The sequence below is a fragment of the Calidris pugnax genome, unplaced genomic scaffold, assembly GCF_001431845.1.
Source record: "Calidris pugnax isolate Ruff unplaced genomic scaffold, ASM143184v1 scaffold593, whole genome shotgun sequence".
NCBI classification, from domain to species: domain Eukaryota; kingdom Metazoa; phylum Chordata; class Aves; order Charadriiformes; family Scolopacidae; genus Calidris; species Calidris pugnax.
Window position 1 is genome coordinate 238,105 of NW_015092181.1, and position 22,048 is coordinate 260,152.

General features: G+C 38.3%; 1 protein-coding gene across 3 annotated transcripts in view; it reads left to right on the forward strand.

Annotated features, from left to right (window-relative positions):
- USH1C (Usher syndrome 1C) overlaps positions 1-22,048 on the forward strand; it is a 55,562-nt gene that overhangs the window by 1,098 nt on the left and 32,416 nt on the right. For all 3 annotated transcript variants that reach the window (XM_014962268.1, XM_014962267.1, XM_014962269.1), the window contains exons 2-11: positions 3,758-3,825; positions 5,745-5,888; positions 6,395-6,533; positions 17,940-18,048; positions 18,151-18,175; positions 18,909-18,966; positions 19,718-19,821; positions 20,572-20,656; positions 20,997-21,056; positions 21,338-21,394. In XM_014962268.1, the coding sequence (XP_014817754.1) occupies positions 3,815-3,825; positions 5,745-5,888; positions 6,395-6,533; positions 17,940-18,048; positions 18,151-18,175; positions 18,909-18,966; positions 19,718-19,821; positions 20,572-20,656; positions 20,997-21,056; positions 21,338-21,394 (792 nt within the window). In that variant the 5' untranslated portion in view covers positions 3,758-3,814. The remainder of the gene's footprint in view (positions 1-3,757; positions 3,826-5,744; positions 5,889-6,394; positions 6,534-17,939; positions 18,049-18,150; positions 18,176-18,908; positions 18,967-19,717; positions 19,822-20,571; positions 20,657-20,996; positions 21,057-21,337; positions 21,395-22,048) is intronic.

Below are 22,048 nucleotides of genomic sequence, written 5' to 3' on the forward strand. Positions count from 1 at the left end.
CCCTGCCCGAGCCCTGCCCGAGCCCTGCCGGCCCTGTCCGAGCCCTGCCCGAGCGCTGCCGGCCCTGCCCGAGCGCTGCCGACTGTGTCCCGGAGCGAGCGACGGGGAAGGGAGAAGCGGGTGACAGCGTCCTGTGGGAGGGTGGTTGTAAAACTTCAGACCCTTAAAAAGGGAGGGAGGGAGGGAGAGGAGAGAGAGAACGTTCCTCAGTGCATGAGCTCTTTCGGGGCTTGAGGAGAGAGAGAACATTCCTCAGTGCATGAGCTCTTTCGGGGCTTGATACGACTAACTTTATTTTAATATCATGTGAAAAATGTTGTAGCCGGTCCAGTGCAGGGAAGGCAGAAGTGCAGGTGCTGAAGTCCAGGCCCAGGGTTCACCGCCGCAGCCCTGGGCGCTGCCAGACGCTCCTCACAAGGCTTTGGTTCCACCTTAATCCGAACGAGCGGGGCTGTGCGTGTGCAGCCATGTGCACATACACTTGATGCATGAGCGACTCCCTCAGCCCGGCATCTCATTTTGCCATTTACCCAGTTAAATAAGTGTTCAGCAGAGTTCTGAATTGTGTTAACAAAGTAAGCCCTGTTTAAGGAAAGGAAGGAGAAAATGTTTTACACATCTAAAAGATGTTTCTCATAGCCGTTTAAGACTCTCTCAGACTGAAGTTTTCAGTGCTGTTTTGTGGTCCTTTGGGTTGTTTTTTTTGCGGGGGAGATTGAAGAAACTCCGTTCTCTAGCTGACCAAAACCACCCAACCAAAGTAGTGTCGTGTTTTGTAGAAGTATCACCTGGTAATAAAGCCATTAACTAAAGAGTTGTTATAATGAAGTAGAAGGGTGGCAAAAATCCCATCTATGTAACAAACTGAAGTTCAAAAATGTTAAGGACCTGGATACTCCATAGTGATGACTGTAGCTGTCTAGCAAGTTGTTTCTGCTTGCTGCCTATTACTGTATAACTTGACAATGGATTGTGCAACGTATGTATAAAGACTCTGGATGGTTACTGTCTTGAACTTTAAACCTTTTCCCTTTCATTGCTACTGGAATTCATAAATCATGCTAGTCCCACCCCGATGACGTAAGATTTATTGTCAGTGTTTGTTGGTTCAAACAAGTAGGATGCATGTCTGAGTGAAAACTTTATCTGAGTAAAAGGATACTGCAGTAAGTCTTTAAATTATTTTGTATCATCCTGCTTCTAGTGGCTTCTGTGGCAATTTTAATGTCTTGGATACTTACTTTTTCTCTGTTAAAATGGTGAAAATGCTGAGCCACAGGATCTGAGTTTTCTCTATTTTTTGCCGGTTTCATTTTATTTTTTTTCTTAGTAATTTTAATCAGTTCTTCCTATCAACTAAGCAGCAATACCAAACATACAATATATGCAAATATATTGGCCAGTTCTTCCATTTCCTTCAATAGTTTTTCAAAGGCTTTGTAACTTAAATAGAACTTAATATTATTCTTCGAAAGCTGAGCAACTGAGCTCATGCTACAGTAGTGCATTACTGTAGTCTGCTTTTTTTCCTCACAACTTCTGTTTTGCTGAATGAATTTATAGAGATTTGTTGCCAGATTTTATTTTTCTTTTGTATGTAGGTGCAGTTTTTGTGGTGACTCCTTATTAATTTCCATGAAAAACAGTGCAATTTATATAGTGAGACACAGAGCATAAGCAACTCTTTATTTTTCCTCTAGAATTGTAACTTGTACAACTACTATGAAGATACCCTTAAATAATCACAGAAAGGTTGAGGTTGGAAGCAACCTCTGGAGGTCATCTGCTCCAACCCACCTGCTCAAACAGGGCCAGCTAGAGCAGGTTGCCCAGGATTCTGTCCAGATGTTTTTTTTTAAATAGTCTTGGTTTAAAAGCTGTGAAATCATCTATCCCATACCTCCACAGTTATTTTCTCAATAATTAGATACTAAAATAATTCTCTGATCCAAGTTATACCATGTCACCACTCATTTATTTTTTCTTTTCCTTTCTGTGGGGAGATGATCTTTTAGGATTTATGAAATTAGACTCAGTTCTTAGAAGCTGATGATGAGCCTACATAAAGTGTATGTTTAAAGTAAGACTGTCCCAAGGAATTAATGAATTAGGGAAATGGTAAGACATGCAGGTGCTTACAATGAAGTGATAATTGGTGGAATAGAAGGCAGTAGGAGAAGAATGACATAATTAGAGAGATGCCCCAAGAAGATTAACCTAGCTGTATCATTCTGAATATGTAAGAAGTCTCTTGGGTGTTTGTTTTTATCAGAGAACAAGGAAGTTGGTGGTTCAGGGTAAGAACTGCAGGAATCAAACAGGAAGACTGAATGTTTTGTGAGAAGTGGTAGAATTATTTATGGCCCTATAGTTCTTAAAATGGAGTAGAAGATAGGAATATCAGCTAGCATATCAGGAGGAAAATGTGATGTTGTTACTGGTTGCTTTCCCGATCAGGAGGAAAGATGGTGATGGTTTTGCTGTGTAGGGTTTATTTGCTTAAATGTCTAATGTTCTTCATGAGACACTGCTTATACAGTACCTTAGCTAGCACTAGGAACGTTTTTATGTTGTTTTTCCTGTGGAGAGGGGAAAAACGGATGTATCACCTTGAGTTTTGAGTCTGTGTACAGTATTGATGTTTTGACTGCGACCATTTTATTTCCTTTTAAGGCAGACTTTTTCTTCTATGTTTTGAAATTCACAGTGAATAAATTGGTTAACTCATTAGTATTACTATCAAGCAATCTTGTCCTGCATGTAGCTTTTTGCCTTCAGGTGTTTTGAAAGTGCCTTTTTTCCAGAGGAGTCAAGTAATAGAAAACCATCTGTATGTGGATTCTTGCTGGCTTTAGGGAGCCGAAAGGGACAAAGGGAATATGAAGCATGTGTTTAGTTCAGAATATAATGCAAGCCATTGCAAACCTAGAAAGAAAAGGCCTTTCTTTAAGTATGCAAATTGGTCCTCAGACTTCAAGTCACAGTAATATTAGCCTTTAGGTCAGATGTAAATTGTTTTCCCAAACATTAAGCTCGTCCAAATGTAAAACTAATGTGATGTGACCTCTCACTGAAAGTAATATCAGCAGGGGTCTCACTGTCACTAAATATAAATTGAACTCCTCATATGAGAATTCTGGGTTTTCTTTTTGCTTTATTTTACTGTAGTTATCCAAGAGCGGCCATAGTAATATGACACTGGTTTAAGTAAACGTACTATTAGTGGGGGAGGAAAGAATAACTAGCAAGTTCTATCAGTTAAGAGCTGGAGCAAAGAGGAATGGTGGCGTACCGGTTTGCATAATGTTATAAGTCAGATCCTGAAATCTGTGGTTTGGACGACAGAACATAGATTATAATCATCTTAGTGTGGCGGTTTTATCTGTGACAGCATGTGCTATATTAATGAATGGCCAAAAAGGTTTCTGAAAACATTTATTCAACAGTACAGTGATTATCAGGTAAGGCAAATATGTTATTGTAATATATTACTGCTGACGGGAAGTCTAGCATACAGAATATATCAATATTTACCATCTTCATCAATTGTTCTAATGCTAATTTTAGAAAGTCTTGTTATAAGTTACAAATTGTGAGATAATACTCTATTGCAAAAAAGTGTTTATCTTTAAAAAAAATTAAAATCTTTCCCTATTGAAATCTTTGCTCTATGGCTTAAGGATTTGTGAAAGTCTTGTATGTTCAACATCTATGGCTATTTAGTCAGAAATTTACAATAATATTCTTGGGTTTTCAGGTTAATCTACTAATTGACAATGAAGCAGAGAAGGATTACCTTTATGATGTGCTGCGGATGTACCACCAGTAAGATCTAGCTTTATCTATATTTGTGTAGAATTTTACTAGTGTTTTTAAATGTAAGCAGTGAGTATTCAACATTTTAAGTGATCTTTCTCTATGCTACTAGGAAAGTAGTTGAAGCAATAGTTTCTGTTCTGTTTAATGAAATCTTATGCTTTTATAGTGTAGCCTGCAGACAAGGAAGGAGCATGTCTGTAATCACGTGTAAAGTTACTTTGGTTTTATGACTTGGCAGTTTTGTAAAAGAATTTGGTGGATTCATACGGGGGAGGGAAGCACTTGGACAATAAAACTGTTCTTAGGAAAAGGAAGAGAGTATTAATCAAGTTCATTACTATTTCCAGATAATGCTTATTTGTTTGCAACAGAGGTTTTCATTGAGTTTGCTTTTCAAAGATTTTTGCTAACTATTCAGATAAAAATTTATTTGCAGCTGTTATCTGAAAGCTGAAAAAAAATAGTCTGGGAATCTGGCATGTTTAACAACTCTGGCTTATTACAACATAATGAGTTAAAAAATGTAAAGTGATAGTCTTATTACCAATCCTTTTGCTGAACTGATTTAAACCACAGTTGCTTAGAACCTATGTCATTGCAAATGAGATCAGCATCTGATCCATTGTTTTTCAAAGAAGATGAGAATGTATTTTCCACTCATCATAGACAAGTGCCTCTGATAGACATTGTTTCCATTCATACCTTAACTGAGTGAAATGTAGACGTTTCCATCTGATGTTTGCTCTGAGCTATAGTTATGGGTGTATTCAGCTGCATATCTGATTCAGTTTCACTCAGGTCTGTCTAATTGCTTCTCCATTCATAAAGCCTCTTGTTTAGAAAGCTGATTGATTCAGTAGCTCTTAATTATTTAAAATCTTCTTGCAGTTACAAAATTAACAATGCACATAGTAAATTTCCTTCAGTTTCCGAAATTGCAATGACTCAAGCAAAATTTCCAGTATCACTATGAACATGTGTTGATGTTGTGTGACCTTTTCAGAATACATTATAAAGTACTGCAGGGCAACAATATGTGCAGTTGCTGTGGGAGTTAACATTTAATGTCTGCTTCACTGTGAACAGCATTTCCGAAATTATTTGACCTCTAATCCTATGTAATATGCATTCCTGATGTGTGTTTTCAGGACATATGAATCAGAAGTATTGTATGCCAGGAAATGTAAATTACAAGATAGAAAAGAGCAAATGATAGACTAAGTTTAACTGGATGTTGTATAGGAATAGCTCCACTGAGCCTTGGAGAGCTGTTCTTCCCTCTTGCAGCTAGATGATGAAGTAAATTTTCTAAACCTATGGCTATGTCAGTGCTGAGAATATCAAGGAGAGTACTTTGTATAGCTCTCATAAAGCAGTTGTTCACACCAGTTTAATTTCTGTAGATTTTTTTTAATTGTTTGATGGCTCTTCAATTTTGATTTGAAAAAAAAAATTAAACTCTACAATAACTCTTTGCTCTAGCTACTGGGCATTGTGAGGGTTTTTATCCTGGATCAAAACAATTTGTCAGTCCCCTAAGTTTAGGAGAGAAAGGATCCTCTAGCCTAAGTTCACTTAAAAGGATTGCTGACTAGTAAGGAAAGGCAGTTCCATAAATCTTTTTGGGACTCTGAAATTAAAGATGTCATCTGTAAAAGTGATGTCTGTGACCTTAAAAGCTAAAGGCAATATATAGGAAATTTTATGATATTGAAGGAAGTATTTGATATTCCTTTCTGTTTACAGAAGGCTTACTTTCTTTGTGGCTATTTTCCTTTGATTAAACCAATATCTGCATAAATAACTTTTTTAGCAGGTTGAAGGGACATGCAAACATTGACGCTACAAGTACAGCAAGTTATTAAATGATGCTTTGTGTTAGTGCATTGATAACCTGTGCTTGTTTTCTCACTGTGTTTCTGTAGATCTATGAATCTCCCAGTGCTTGTGGGGGACTTAAAACTCGTGATTAATGAACCAAGCAGATTGCCTCTATTTGATGCTATCCGTCCACTTATCCCACTAAAACACCAGGTGGAATACGATCAGCTTACGCCGAAAAGATCACGGTGAGAGAATGCAGAAGAATGCAGCTAATTTAAATATAAACAGGAAGTACTGAGTTTTCAGACAAATTCCAAGTAATATACCAGTCACTTGTGTAGAGCTGGGCATATTTTTTTTTTTTGACTTTTGCTATGTTTGCTAGAAGTATAGTTTTGAGCTACCTGAAATTGTTTGCAAATGGTTTAATCTAGCAAAGACAATGTAAGGGTGTCAAAACCAATGCTTTCAAGTTGAAACAATCATTTTATTTTTCCTGCATTTATTAATAAAAAAATTCTTATAGTTCTAAGCCTTTAGAAGCAGACAGCTTCAATGGTTGCAGATGTCTTTTCTTATGAAAAATACTCGATGGCTTTAACTCATACACATTCATTCAAACTTCAGTCAGCTTGCTTTTTTTCATGCCTAAATGTTATAGAAAAAAAAAAATATGTGTAACTTTCATTTTAAACATTATTGCTACAAAGCGTTATGCAGCTAAATAGCTGAGTATCTTCCATTTTTGCAGAAAGCTGAAAGAGGTGCGATTGGATCGGTTGCATCCTGAAGGACTTGGAATAAGTGTGAGAGGTGGAGTGGAATTTAGCTGCGGCCTCTTCATTTCCCAGCTGGTTAAAGGAGGACAAGCAGACAATGTTGGACTTCAGGTAATAAAATAATATTCATGACTGCTGTGCTGCAAAAAGACTTTTGCTACAGTGTTAGGGAAGCAGGACGTAAGAATTGTTCTTTAATATTTAGAAATAGCTATTGCTAGGTGCTCTTTGTCACTTGTAATAAAATTCAAGAAGTATGTAAGTCAATGCCGTAGTAAATACCATTATATCCATAGTGAATCAATCTATTAAAATTCTTCTTTTCTTTTCACTGATTTTGATGATAGGTAAACCTTTTTCTCGTATTTGGGATACGATAATTTTTGAAGACAGAAGGGCTTTCTGGAATGCTTATACTTCATGATTAGCAACAGTTAAAGTAGATGGAAAGAAAGATCTCTGACTAGACTGTGGAAGAGTGTTTTAAGTTGTCAGATTCTGATTATATGTAGATCATAGCATATAAATACTAAAAGGCGTTAATCCCACTCTGCACAGATATAATTTGTGTAATGAAGTGTTTATTTGAACTTCAAGTATAAATTGTGGGGGTTTTGCTTTATGCAATGGAAGTACATAAAAGAAAGAACCCATTTTTATCCATTTCCAGTATCCTCTGTATTGCATGGAATTACACTTGTAGTGACTAAATTTGATACATGAACTATAACAAGGTTGGCAAAAGAAATTATGTATAGGAGCACATGTTTTCAGAATCCTATCAATTCATATTAATCAAGTTTTGGGTGTTTGGTTTTTCTTGAATGTGTCAATTTTTGCTCATATATAAGTGAAGAGAGAAGTGAGCAATTGCTATGGCAAATGTCTTCATCTTTCTACACTTTTGAAGCTGATAAGGTGTATTAAAAATCTGTGTTTCTGAGTAGAAAGGCTGATATGGCTGGCTAATTTCAATTTGTCAACTGTGAATAGTTGCTGGCAGTATTGATGTTTAAGGATTTTATTTAATACTAGTCCAAAATGTGTTAGGCTGGTATGATTCGATACAGTGTTTAATTAAACTAATGTGTTTTGTAGATATGCTTCAGTGTAAATGCACTACTCCCTTAGGTTTAAAAAAAAAAAAAAGCTCTGTTGACAAAGCAAGTAAAAGTTAGAAAGTTACATTTCCATGTTTGTATAATTCATGCTGAGTGAGAAATTTCTAAAATTTAAATAAATGTTCCTGTCTGTTTGCATTACATGCACATGCCCTTTTGTTTGTGCATTCATATCTATATATCACATTCACTAATTCAGAATCACTATTTAATTAGTTCCATATTCTGGCAGCCTGCTCTGGACAGGCACATGACCAGATCCCTGGATGCTTTTAGAGTCTCCTTCTTAGAACAAAACCAGAAATTTGAGGAATACAGAATCACAGAATGGCCTAGGTTGGAAGGGACCCTTAAGATCATCTAGTCCAACCACCAACCTAACTCTGAGGGGGGAAAAAAAACAAACCAAAACCAAAAATCCACAATCCTAAACCATATTCCTGAGCACCATGTCAACTTGTTCGTCTTTTGAATATTTCCAGAGATGGTGCCTCAACCACTTCCCTGGGCAGCCCATTCCAATGCTCGATAACCCTTTCAGTGAAGAAATTTTTCCTAATATCCAACCTGAACCTCCCCTGACGCAACTTGAGGCCATTTCCTCTTGTCCTGTCGCCTGTGACTTGGGAACAGAGACCGACCCCCATCTCTCTACACCCTCCTTTCAGGTAGTTGTAGAGAGCAATAAGGTCTCCCCTCAGCCTCCTTTTCTCCAGGCTGATCAACCCCAGCTCCCTCAGCCTCTCCTCATAAGACTTATTCTCCAGACCCCTCACCAGCTTCGTTGCCCTTCTCTGGAAGGGCACCCCCACAACCCCTGTATTTAGTTAGAATTGAGAGGGTGGCAGAGGACACCACAAACACTGTACTAGATATGTTGGTCGCCTACTTTTAAACATGGGATTTGCCAGTGGGTAACTCCAGAAAAGGGCACTGATGCACCCTCCCAGGGTTTGCACTACAGAAGCTCGTGTACCTTGTGTAGTACATTACACGGTGAGAATGGGAGGTATAGACAAGAGGCTTGTTCCTGGATTGAGATCAGCTCAGTAGAGACATTCCAGCTGCATTCATCCTCCACTTCTAGAAAACTGAGGAAAAAACAAAGACCAGTTATTTATATGGCTTTTGAAAACATTTCCTGGAAAAAAATGGAAAGCATTAATGCTGCTGGACTTAATAGACACTGTCATAAACTGTCATGCTAATACATTCATCTTAATGCTGTGTTGCAGTTCTACTTCTCTGCTTGTTTCAGACTAATATCTTTATCAATGATCTGGACGAAGGGATCGAGTGCACCCTCAGTAGGTTTGCAGATGACACCAAACTGGGCAGGAGGGCTGACATGCTTGAGGGTAGAAAGGCTCTACAGAGGGATCTGGAAAGGCTGGATTGGTGGGCTGAGGCCAACGGTAGGAGGTCGAACAAGGCCAAGTGCCGGGTCCTGCCTTTGGGTCACAACAGCCCCAGGCAGCACTACAGGCTTGGGGAGGAGTGGCTGTAAAAGCTACCTGGCAGAAAAGGACGTGGGGGTGTTGGTTGACAGCTGGCCGAATTTGAGCAGCAGTGTGCCCAGGTGGCCAAGAAGGTCAATAGCATCCTGGCTTGTATCAGAAATAGTGGCCAGCAGAACTAGGGAAGTGATTGTCATGGTGTACTTGGTACTGGTGAGGCTGCACCTTGAATACTGTGTCCAGTTTTGGGCCTCTCTACTACAAAGAAAAACTTTGAGATTCTGGAGCGTGTCCAAAGAAGAGCAATGAAGCTGGTGAAGAGTCTAGAGTACAAGTCTTGCAAGGAGCAGCTGAGGGAACTGTGGTGTTTTAGTCTGGTGAAAAGCAAGCTGAGGAGAGACCCTATCATTCTCTACAGATACCTGAAAGGAGGTTGTAGTGATGTGGGGGTCAGTCTCTTCCCAAGTAACTGATAGGAAAAGGCAATAGGAGAAAGAGAAAACAGCCTGAAGTTACACCAGGAGAGGTTTAGATTGGATATTAGGAAAAAAATCTTCACCGAAAGGCTTCTTAAGCACTGGAACAGGCTGCCCAGGGCTGTTGAATCACCATCCCTGGAGGTATTTAAAAGACTTGTGGCACTTAGGGGCATGGTTTTTGGTGGCGTATTTGACAGTGCTAGATTAATGGTTGATGATCTTAAAGGTCCTTTCCAATGTAAATGACTCCATGACACGATTGATAGATAAGTACTTATGCTCAGTTGTTGTGCTGCTGTAAGAATGTCAATTTTCTTCTTTTTTTTTTTTTTTCAGTATGCAAAAAGGCATTACTGGCTTTCTGTAACTGAGGCCATCATGCTGCACGTTGGAGAGAGTGAATGGGATTGCAAAAGATTTTTGGGCAGGGTTGTATAAATTTTACTGCAATTCAGAACGTGGTTAGAGTTGGGCAGACAAACTAGGGACAATAAGGGGGAAATATGTTCAAGACCAAGTATTAATTTGTTAGATTGTGTATTAATATGAACAGGTGGTGCTTCACAGCTCATGTAACTGTCTGACTTCCTTTTTCTGATATGTGGTGTTAAAGCTCAGCCTAAAGTGCCTTCATAATAGGCGGCACTAGGTACTTTCTGAACCCCACTGAATAACATGAGTTGACAGGCAACCCATTGTTCTAAATTGCTGTCTCACAGTAAAGCCAACTGCTTCTGAAATTTCACCCACCTGCTTTATTTAACTGAATCTCTACACATTTTCTATCCCAAAAATGCTGTCTCGCAAAGGTATAATGATCTCCTATTATACTATTAGTTTTAGGTCCTGCTGCTTTTTTAAAAAATTAAAATTAATTTTGCATGTTTTCTCCTTGAAGTAGTTTCCAAGTTACATAAAAAATGGCTGAATAATCATGAAGGCTTACTGAAGCATTTGTAGTTTTGCTTCTTTTTTTTTAAGTACAGTTTCTCTAAAAGGCAAGTGTTTTGTCCTTTCATGAAGAAATATACTTCATCTCCCCTCCCTCCCCGCCTCCTCTGCTTTCTGATACTTCTGTCTGTGGGGATTGTGCAGAATACAAAGAGATGGAGATTGGTATGAATGATGAAAATGGAAGAAGTGTGCAAAATGAGAAATTTGAAACAGTGATGTTATTATGTAAAAACCCTTCAATTTCCTGGAAGCACTAAATATGATATTTCTCATGTTAAAAGTTACAAATAATAGACATTTTACTTGGGAAAAGTTAGGTTTGCAGCTTTTCTTTTCAAAGTCTGTCATCTCCCTGTTTGATAGGGAAAGGGGAAACAGTGATATATAATAACAGTAATTGTTGCTGTTGTGTTCTGCTCAATCCTGCAGACTTTTATCTCTACTGATTTTGATTCAGAAGGTTGGTATACAGTGATACTAGTACAAAAGTAACGAAAAATATGAAAACAACTATTAATTACTTCAGTGTATGGACACTTTTTCACAGGAAAAGCTGTTCAAGTGTCCTAAAGAGAAACAGTTTGTTACAGGCTTGTAGCTCAGCCTAGGCTGAGGTATTTCTAAAATGCCATCAGTCATACATTGTCAGTCAGCAACAGAAATGTCATTAAGATGACTGTAAAGTCATTCACTCATCAGCCTGTCTTTTTATTTGGTTTCTGAAGCTCAGCAAAGAGGAGTATTAAAAATATCTATGTGGGAAAAGCTCATTCCCATATGGGAGGAAAAAAATACGTTCTTGACTGCATTTAGAATTTTTTAAGTGTATGCCTCTTTGGGAGGTGGTATAATACTAACAGATATGATTTGCTTAGTGAATGATGACGTTCTCAGAGCAACACTAGTTATGCTGATAGAAGCTCTATGGAGACTGGCAAACAGCACTGCCATTTGCAGCCCTAAAACTGGGGTGCTTCTGTGTATTATGGCATTGCAGTTGGTTAGGTTACCCTTTTAAATGGCTGAGTTTGTGCAGACCCAGGCTCCGTGGTCTGTTATAGCCTGCATGATGCAGAAGATGTGCATAAAAGATCTTGAACTAAACTAAAACAAAACAAAAAAACCTTCTACCAACAAAAAATAATGTAGATCAATAGAAAAGTCTAGGTAGATCAAATGAGGTCAACATTGCGAAAGGCTTCTTAAGCACTGGAACAGGCTGCCCAGGGCTGTTGAATCACCATCCCTGGAGGTATTTAAAAGACTTGTGGCACTTAGGGGCATGGTTTTTGGTGGCGTATTTGACAGTGCTAGATTAATGGTTGATGATCTTAAAGGTCCTTTCCAATGTAAATGACTCCATGACACGATTGATAGATAAGTACTTATGCTCAGTTGTTGTGCTGCTGTAAGAATGTCAATTTTCTTCTTTTTTTTTTTTTTTCAGTATGCAAAAAGGCATTACTGGCTTTCTGTAACTGAGGCCATCATGCTGCACGTTGGAGAGAGTGAATGGGATTGCAAAAGATTTTTGGGCAGGGTTGTATAAATTTTACTGCAATTCAGAACGTGGTTAGAGTTGGGCAGACAAACTAGGGACAATAAGGGGGAAATATGCTCAAGACCAAGTATTAATTTGTTAGATTGTGTATTAATATGAACAGGTGGTGCTTCACAGCTCATGTAACTGTCTGACTTCCTTTTTCTGATATGTGGTGTTAAAGCTCAGCCTAAAGTGCCTTCATAATAGGCGGCACTAGGTACTTTCTGAACCCCACTGAATAACATGAGTTGACAGGCAACCCATTGTTCTAAATTGCTGTCTCACAGTAAAGCCAACTGCTTCTGAAATTTCACCCACCTGCTTTATTTAACTGAATCTCTACACATTTTCTATCCCAAAAATGCTGTCTCGCAAAGGTATAATGATCTCCTATTATACTATTAGTTTTAGGTCCTGCTGCTTTTTTAAAAAATTAAAATTAATTTTGCATGTTTTCTCCTTGAAGTAGTTTCCAAGTTACATAAAAAATGGCTGAATAATCATGAAGGCTTACTGAAGCATTTGTAGTTTTGCTTCTTTTTTTTTAAGTACAGTTTCTCTAAAAGGCAAGTGTTTTGTCCTTTCATGAAGAAATATACTTCATCTCCCCTCCCTCCCCGCCCCCTCTGCTTTCTGATACTTCTGTCTGTGGGGATTGTGCAGAATACAAAGAGATGGAGATTGGTATGAATGATGAAAATGGAAGAAGTGTGCAAAATGAGAAATTTGAAACAGTGATGTTATTATGTAAAAACCCTTCAATTTCCTGGAAGCACTAAATATGATATTTCTCATGTTAAAAGTTACAAATAATAGACATTTTACTTGGGAAAAGTTAGGTTTGCAGCTTTTCTTTTCAAAGTCTGTCATCTCCCTGTTTGATAGGGAAAGGGGAAACAGTGATATATAATAACAGTAATTGTTGCTGTTGTGTTCTGCTCAATCCTGCAGACTTTTATCTCTACTGATTTTGATTCAGAAGGTTGGTATACAGTGATACTAGTACAAAAGTAACGAAAAATATGAAAACAACTATTAATTACTTCAGTGTATGGACACTTTTTCACAGGAAAAGCTGTTCAAGTGTCCTAAAGAGAAACAGTTTGTTACAGGCTTGTAGCTCAGCCTAGGCTGAGGTATTTCTAAAATGCCATCAGTCATACATTGTCAGTCAGCAACAGAAATGTCATTAAGATGACTGTAAAGTCATTCACTCATCAGCCTGTCTTTTTATTTGGTTTCTGAAGCTCAGCAAAGAGGAGTATTAAAAATATCTATGTGGGAAAAGCTCATTCCCATATGGGAGGAAAAAAATACGTTCTTGACTGCATTTAGAATTTTTTAAGTGTATGCCTCTTTGGGAGGTGGTATAATACTAACAGATATGATTTGCTTAGTGAATGATGACGTTCTCAGAGCAACACTAGTTATGCTGATAGAAGCTCTATGGAGACTGGCAAACAGCACTGCCATTTGCAGCCCTAAAACTGGGGTGCTTCTGTGTATTATGGCATTGCAGTTGGTTAGGTTACCCTTTTAAATGGCTGAGTTTGTGCAGACCCAGGCTCCGTGGTCTGTTATAGCCTGCATGATGCAGAAGATGTGCATAAAAGATCTTGAACTAAACTAAAACAAAACAAAAAAACCTTCTACCAACAAAAAATAATGTAGATCAATAGAAAAGTCTAGGTAGATCAAATGAGGTCAACATTGCATGCTTGAGGTTAAATAGTTATATGCAAACTTCTGGTATTTTGCCTCCAGAGAGAGGCCAGAGATGGGAATGGAGGAAGAAGATTGTGAGTATTTAATATTTAGAAACTCAACGTTCCTGTGAAAAGCAAAGGTCACTCCCTTTCCTGCTATTTCCTAGAGTAACTAGCAGAATCATAAATAGGCTGAGACTCTTTATGGTTTGTAGAGGATATTGAGTCTTTATGCGCAGTGCCACAAGTCTGACTTCTCTGAGCCATTTTGCTTCTTGTCAGCACAGTCACATTGCCAGTGCTAATCCCAGTCCTAAAAATGCATATTTACAATTGATTTCCTGAAGTGTCAAGGGCAGTGGAACAGCTCTAGACTAAATTCATGGGTTTGGGGTGAGGAACTAGCTTAGAACTGAGCAGTGCATTTGCAGGGAAGAGAGGAGTGCAATGGCACAGCTGCCAGGCCTGTGGTGTGGGTGAATGGATGTGGTTTTGAACGTTTGGAACAAGTTGGTTGAGTGCTCTTTCAAAGCAAGAGCTGTCAGGGTTGTATCACTAAACTGCAGACCCTATGAGATTTTCCTTGTCTGATTCTGCATTTTTACCACAGGTTGTATGTTCAAAAGCCTTCCATACTGACCTATTTCTGCTCTTATTAAAGATCATACGAAAAATTTGACTGGCTTAAATGAAAACAGTCAAGCTCTTAGGAGCGTTGCAAATTGCACACAGGCCATTGGGTGAGATTTTTGGATATCCAGCAGGTGGAGCAACATTCCCACTGGTTAGGGGCTTGTGAGTATTTAATATTAAGTCATGTTCTGCCGCTGCAAGTGTGTTCTCTCTTGCAGGACAGTCACATACTGCATTTTCTTTGCTTTTGCAGTCTTCTGATGCTGTGTTGTGTCAGCTAAAAATCTTTACATTCAGTGGAGAGGAAACTACACTGCATGAACTATGATGGACATGTTGTTAGTGTTTTGTGTGCTATGGCAGAGCATATGGTACTTCCCAGAAAAACTAGATAAAGTTTGGAAACAAGTGAAAAAGAAAAGTGGGTGGTCTGGGGCCAGGGGATGTTGTTTGTTTTGGTGGGTTGTTTATTAGGAGGAATCTCCAGCTGTGCCCATCTTGTCCCTAAAACTGTCAGCAATATACAAGGAAGCTAGTCCTCAGTGGGCTAAACAATGACTTCTTCACTTTTTGTAAGCCTTTTCAAGCTGAGTTACTCCCATCAAAGTTATGTAATGGAAAAACAGTGGATATATTACATAATTTAGTCTGTGGCCCCAGTAGATCATTTGCTCAGTCTAAGACTGGTGGCATCACCTTCTGTCCTTCTGGTGACAGTAGAGTTAGAAATCTCTATGGGGGAGACTGGAAGAATCTGTCTCAAAAGAAAAAAAAATACTGTTATATTAAAAAAAAGGTTTGGATCAGAGTGTTATCTAAGGTGGCTTACACAGACTTAATAAGCATTTTAAAGATTACAAGATTTATTCTAATATCATTGTGTAAATATTACAATGAAGTCTTCTGTAAGCAGATACTGATCTTTTTGCACAATGGCATTTTCTCACATAGTTGTTAGGGCTGAATGAAGCTTCTCATCCCTTTCTGTTCCTGATGAGTCTGCTGTGCCCCCTGTGATCTGGAAGAGCTAACTTTTCTGATATTCCACAACAGCAGTTGAAAATGTGTTCGTAACTAATCTTGGTAGCAAGGCTGGTGAACCAGCAGTCCCAAAGTGGCTGGATGAAAAGGAAGTTGCCCTCAATCAGTATTATGGCCAGAGTCTTTATATTAACAAGCTTTCACCAGACATGTTGTGATGAACCTGACTCTCCCCCTAAATTCTTTTAGTCAATAAAAATGTTCTCTCAGACTGTAAAAATCCTGTTTTTATTACTTGATTTGTAGCATAAGGAACTTCCCCAAACCTAAATTGAAAGCCCAGAGCCTCGCAACAAAATGGGTGCACATATTGTTTAAAATAAGCATGACACCTAGATTTTGTTGTTTAGAAGAAGTAGCTTTAGCTTTGCTGAAAAGTGAAATCGGCTTGGTGCAGACACCTGCATGGAAAACTTCAGCCTAAACAGATGAAATTTGACAGCTTGAAACTTGAGTCTTTAAGTGGAAAAAGTTAGGCAATCATTCACAAGGGTGTAATTCTGCCATGAAAGCAGAGGTATCTGAGAGGAGGCACACAAAGTTTCATTAAGAACAAAATCCTATTCTGTTGATGTTAGTGAGAAAATTCCTGTCAACTATCAAGATGGGATTTTGATACATTTTACACAATAAATATTCACAGTAGTTCATAAGAAACACTACTGGGGAGCAGTAAAGCCAAGGCATTTGGCTTTGTGCTTGTGGAGATCAAAGTACAAAGGTATAAGATGATTTGCTGTTAAAGTCATTTACTAGTAATCTTTTATCTATCCTACTGTGCAGAGGATTGATTTGCATTGCCTAATGGAATAGAGTATGCACTATATATCAGCTGTTAGTGAAAAAGCCAGTCCCATCCCAGCCAAAACTATGACAGGTCCTCAGTGTGGCCTTTGATCTGTGCCAGCAAGTGCTCTTGATCAATTCAGTACAGGTGATAGTATGTGCCAGGGGTGATTCCTAGAGAGCAGGTTACAATGGAGCCACCCTGCTTTGGAGGAATTGTCTTCACTGCTAGAGAGTGGTCTTTGTACTTAATTTATACACTGGGGAATATATAGTTTCTGTGTAAAGTTGGCCTATTTTAGGATCAGACAACGTCTCAGAGATTAATTGCATGCACTGCATAGAGTTTTTTTCTACAGTCTCTTGCTTCCAGATATGTTACTTCTTTTTGACGGCCTATGCTAATATAAAGATGCTGGAGGGTGCTTTGGTTGTTTTTGTATTTCTGCTTTTATTACTTCATGGGACTTTTGTGGCATGTTTCTCTGTGATTTCTTTAGAGCAATATTGAACTGTTTTGAGGCAGGTATTGCACACTAGCAATGAGGATTATCTTTTACACTAGTATATACTAGTGATCTAGGTGTGGGTTTTTTCCTCTGGAATGCCTGTGTAGTTGTTGGGTTTTTGTATTAGTAAAACCCCTACATCTTTTCCTGCACAACAGGTGAAACCTGTGTGGAAAATTCCAGTTGTCTCTCAGTCCATTACATACCCAGTTCTTGAGATGTATGTCACACAGATTTGGATGATAATCAAAGGGCCTCTGTACAGAGACCCAGAGCCAGTCCTTTGAAGTGGAGGACAGAGTGCAAATTATAGCTGCTTTCATTCAAGTTGTCTTTGTGTAATTTTGCCTTGGGGATAACACTAGTTTTGTCTGTGCTACTGAGAGTGCACATTTTTGGTCTGTTCTGTAGCTGACTGTGCTTCCTGTCACCCATGGAGCCCAAATATATATATTGCATACACATGGGGACCTCAGTAAGCTTGGAATAAGTGTCTGACTTGCCTTCTGTATGGTAGGAGCTTCCTTCTACGTTTCTATCCCAGTTTTTCTCACTTTTTTCATTTCCTACAACGGGGGGACTGCCACAGCCTAGGGGCCATGTTAGGTTGGTGGTACCATCATTTCAGTCATAGTGTATGAAAGAGAAAAGATGCGTTGCTGCTTTGAAACACTTGAAAAACTGCCACTATGAGTAGCATGCAATTTTATTACTAATATGGGTGACCCGAGAAGACTTCAGTTGCTGCACCCCAGAATTCATTATGGTAGTACATGACTATTGTCAGATGTTGCACTTGAAATGGAACTAAAGTCCATTAATGCAAGGCATTTTTCTGAATCCAGAATTAGGCAAGTAAGACCAAGTTTAGTACCCTGTTGATCAAAATAGTTAAGAAGGTGACTCAGAGAACATATAGTAAAAGCAAACTTAAACTGCTGAAGTATAAAGAAAGAAAATCACTCCAAAGTTATTTGAATTTGAAATATGCTCCTGTGTTTAAGGTAATCTGTGGCATACAGGTCTGTGTAGAGACTAATTTTTTTCCTTTCCGCTAGATATTATTTATGAAATTGTTGTTTGGCCATTAACCTGCTCTTTTGGTATTAAATATTATGTTCAAATAAATACAGGTAAATCTGATCAGGACATTACCTGAAATTCAAAAAGTATTCAGGACTCAGCATTATCAAACCTCTGCATCAAAATGATTGCCAGATTGCATCATTGCTTAAAAGCTTTTTAACATTGTCACTATTTATCTTTTCTTCTGTCTTTCTTTTTTGAGGTTGGAGATGAGATAGTTCGTATAAACGGATATTCCATTTCCTCATGCACACATGAAGAAGTCATAAACCTCATTCGTACAAAGAAAATAGTGTCCATAAAAGTAAGACGTAAGTAACATCAAAAATCACCTATGTCACTAAAGATCACTGTTAATAGATTGCTAGTGATCTGTAGAAAGTGTTACTTAGCAGAATATTTTTCTTTTTCAGATGTTGGCATGATACCTGTCAAAAGGTAATGGTATTCAATTTGAAAAGGAATTGTTATTCATTTTCACATAGCCTCTTCAATATCCAAAAAATCTCTGTGTTTATCTGTATGTTTGAAAAGGTCTGAATAGGCATCTCCATAGCTGTTAAAAATGGCACGTCCTTTCTGACATACAGGCAGATGTCTTGTTTGATGAATCTGACATTTTATACCGGTGCCCTGCTTAAGTGAACCAATTTTTATTTCCTCATCTTTCATGGATATTATCTGGAAATTTCATTATCAATGCAGCTAGTTTAACAGAGAGCTCCACTGCTTCTCTGTGGGCATAACATTTGGGGATTGCTTCAAAGCTTAGAAAAAATTCAAGTTATTGTCCTTCCAATTTTTGTTGACATCTTGAAACTTTAGGTGGAATGTTTGAGAAATGTTAATGATGGGAGGTATGTCTCTGCATAGAGACTTAAATAAGCTGTTCAAGTTGTCATGATTATTTTCATAGGTTTTCTTAGTTTCCCAAAAGTGTTTCATTTGAGGAGGTTTTCTCAATTTTATATTTGACTGGCTTTACTAGTCTAAATAACTGTATGCTTGTTTGATGTTCTGTTTATATTGCTGAAAAATGAACCAGTTGTTTTGAATGGTATCTAAAGGAACTTGTGAATGCAAAATAGGAGGCCCCATTCCAAAGTAGTTTATTGAAATACCTTCACATTTATTTTGTCACTATTATTTTTAATTACTTTTTTCCTTCCAGTTCAGCAGATGAACCCCTTAAATGGCAATATGTGGACCAATTTGTGTCAGAGTCTGTGGTAAGAGATCAATGTTTTATTAGCCTGTCTTCTGGGTAAATCTCTAATGGTTCTGAAGCACTTTCTCCACAGAGCTTATCACAGAAGTTACTGTGTGCATTTGTATGATGCCGTATTTTGTTACAAGTGGTCTGTGGTATCTTTTGTGGTATGAAATGATTCTAGGATCATTAGATAAGGAAAGGTAATGATGCAAATATAATATCTTTTACTTAATATTGGTACTTTGTTTTGCCTGAGCTTATCAACTTACCAGGCTATATAAATCTTTACCAGAGTATTTGGCCTATCTTAGCTATGTTAGTGGAGGAATGACAGGTATGAATGCAAGTGACTTTGATGGGTTGCAGCAACAAAAAGAGATGCCACAATTACCATTCTTTTGCTTTCAGGAAGAAAGACTTTTTTAAACAGGGAGCACTATCATGTGTTTTTCCAGCTCTTGTGTCAGGGAACACCTAAATTATCATTTCGCCATATCACTTTCCCCTAATTTTCTTTCACCCTTTTCTGAAGACAAAGTTTGACTACTTAAACCATTTTCTCCAAATAGAAAGATAAGTTCAGTCTTTCGCCTCAGCCACGCAGCTCCACTGAAATGACTGTGCTTCACATTCATCTCCAGTAGTGCCTCGGAGCCCTTATCTTGATACTGGCAGGATTTGATCCTGGCTTCATGGGGTTTTATAGTAGTCTTGATACAGCTTCAACACAGAGTAATGTCTGCAGCACCTTTTATTCCCCCTAACAGGAAGGAAAGGGCAGCGTTGCTGGTCTTGCTTCTTCTGGAGGAAGAGACAATAAAGAGAAGAAAGTTTTCATTAGCTTGATTGGTACAAAAGGCATGGGATGCAGGTGGGTACATATTTCTTATTTAATGTCACCAGGATAGTTGCTTGAGGGAAGTTGTTGGGCGCCAAAAAGCATCATTGTGGTTTATGTCCAGCCAGCAACTAGGACTGCTAAGCCCTTCTCTCACTCTCCCCATTTGGAATGGGGGAGAGAATTGGAAGAGTAAAATTGGGAAAGAACTCATGGGGTTGAGATAAAGACAGTTCACTAAGTAAAGCAACGCACGCAAGCAAAGCAAAGCAAGGAATTTGTCCACTATTTCCCACTGGCAGGCAGGTGTTCAGTTTCTCCAGGAAAGCTGGGCTCTATCATGCATAGCAGTTACTTGGGAAGAGAAATGCCATCACTCTGAATGTTCATTCCCTTTCTCTTCTTCCCCAAACTTTACACACTGAGCATGGTGTCACATGGCATGGAATATTCCTTTGGTCAGTTGAGGTCAGCTGTCCTGGCTGTGTGTCGTCCCAGCTTTTTGTGCACTCCCAACCTACTCATTGGTGGGGCAGTATGAGCTGCACAGAAGGCCTTAACTGCTTAGCAATAACCAAAAGCTTTAGTGTGCTGTCAACAGTATTCTCATCCCAAACCCAAAACATAGCACTATACCAGCTGCTAGGAAGAAAGTCATCTCCATCCTAGCTGAAACCACAACAGAAACAAATTAGGGGAAAACAACTAAGATTCTTCATTGTATTACACTGTATTATTCTATATATATTATCCTATAAATGTTTGGGTTTTATATTACACCAGTATTTCCAGTGGTCCAACACAAAAGCCAGGCATTTTCATCAGCAATGTTAAGCCGGATTCTCTTTCAGCAGAGGTGGGCTTAGAGGTAAGTATACCACCTTCTAAGGTAGGTACCACAAGGAAATCATGTTTGGTATTTTCTGGTTTTCTGGATCGCTGTAAAGTCACTAGATGTGTGCTGCTTTTTTTTTTTTTTTTTTTTTTCATTTCAAATGAAGCAAGTTTCCTAAACTCAAACAGTGGCAGTAAGAAATGCTAATATACGAGGATGTGCAGGCCTGGCCACTTTCTGGTCTGTTCCCCTTGTACTCTGCCAGTACCTAAGATTATTGTATTAAAAAGGTAGAGGCTATATCTTTTTCTGGGTTTATTTAATATATGTACTGATTTAGCATCTATAATAAAATTTGGATTAACTCCATTAGGTTGGTGATCAAATTGTTGAGGTGAATGGAGTGGACTTCTCTAATGTGGATCATAAAGAGGTAAGATCAAATCTTCCTAATTTCCCAAATACATAGTTGTCAGCTTATTAAGCATCTGTCCAACTTTCCTGGCTGCAAAAAATATGTTTTGATGTCGGGCTACTTAGCCAAAGAGGTTGTGTATTGAACATAGGAGTTTGGACATTTGAATACCTACCACCCTGTTTAGTTCAGGCAGGTCTTCTGGAAATTCCAGTCTTGAGAACCAGCATCTTTCATTGTGTATATACAGGCCTTTTGTCACTTAATTCAGACTGATTTTTGTGTTCTTTACTTTGCAGGCTGTCAGAGTGCTCAAAAGTAGTCGTACTTTGACTATCTCTGTGGTAGCAGGCGCTGTAAGTAGTGTATTTATAAAAGCAGAATATCTAAGAAAATTACTATGTGGACAAATAAATAGTAAAAATAAATAGATAAGAAGTGAAACTGTGTTTCGTTATAATGTCTATGCCATTGAATTCCATCAAACCAGGACAGTGTTGAGTACCTTTGCATTAATAACTCTCCACAGTCTTCTCAAGTAAAACAGTTTCATGACTCTGGGCCAGTGCAAAACCATTCCCTTGACAAGCAATGGAAATTGACTTTATCATAATGGTTTTTTTATGTTTGAGAGCTTCTGTTGTAATAGATAGCTGCTTCTGCTGAAATGCGAAAGGTGAATTGGATTGGAGTCAATTTTTCCTTGTGAACAGCTGATGTCTTAGTTTTATTCCAAATCAATTCCTATGTAACTGTTTATCTGATCTCTTTAGTGTATCAACACATTGAAAATTGTTCAGTTTTCTCCATCTCCACTGTTTTGTTCAACAGAACTATATTCCTTTGGGGCCTAATCTAAAGCCATCTGAAATTAATTGAGTCTTTCCAGTGACTTCAGTGTGGCTTTCAATAGATTTTTTTATTGTTTTTACTGCTTTAATCCTTCTTATAGTAAAATGTATAGTTATATACAAGAGGATACTCAAGTTCTGTAGACTAATCAAAGATGG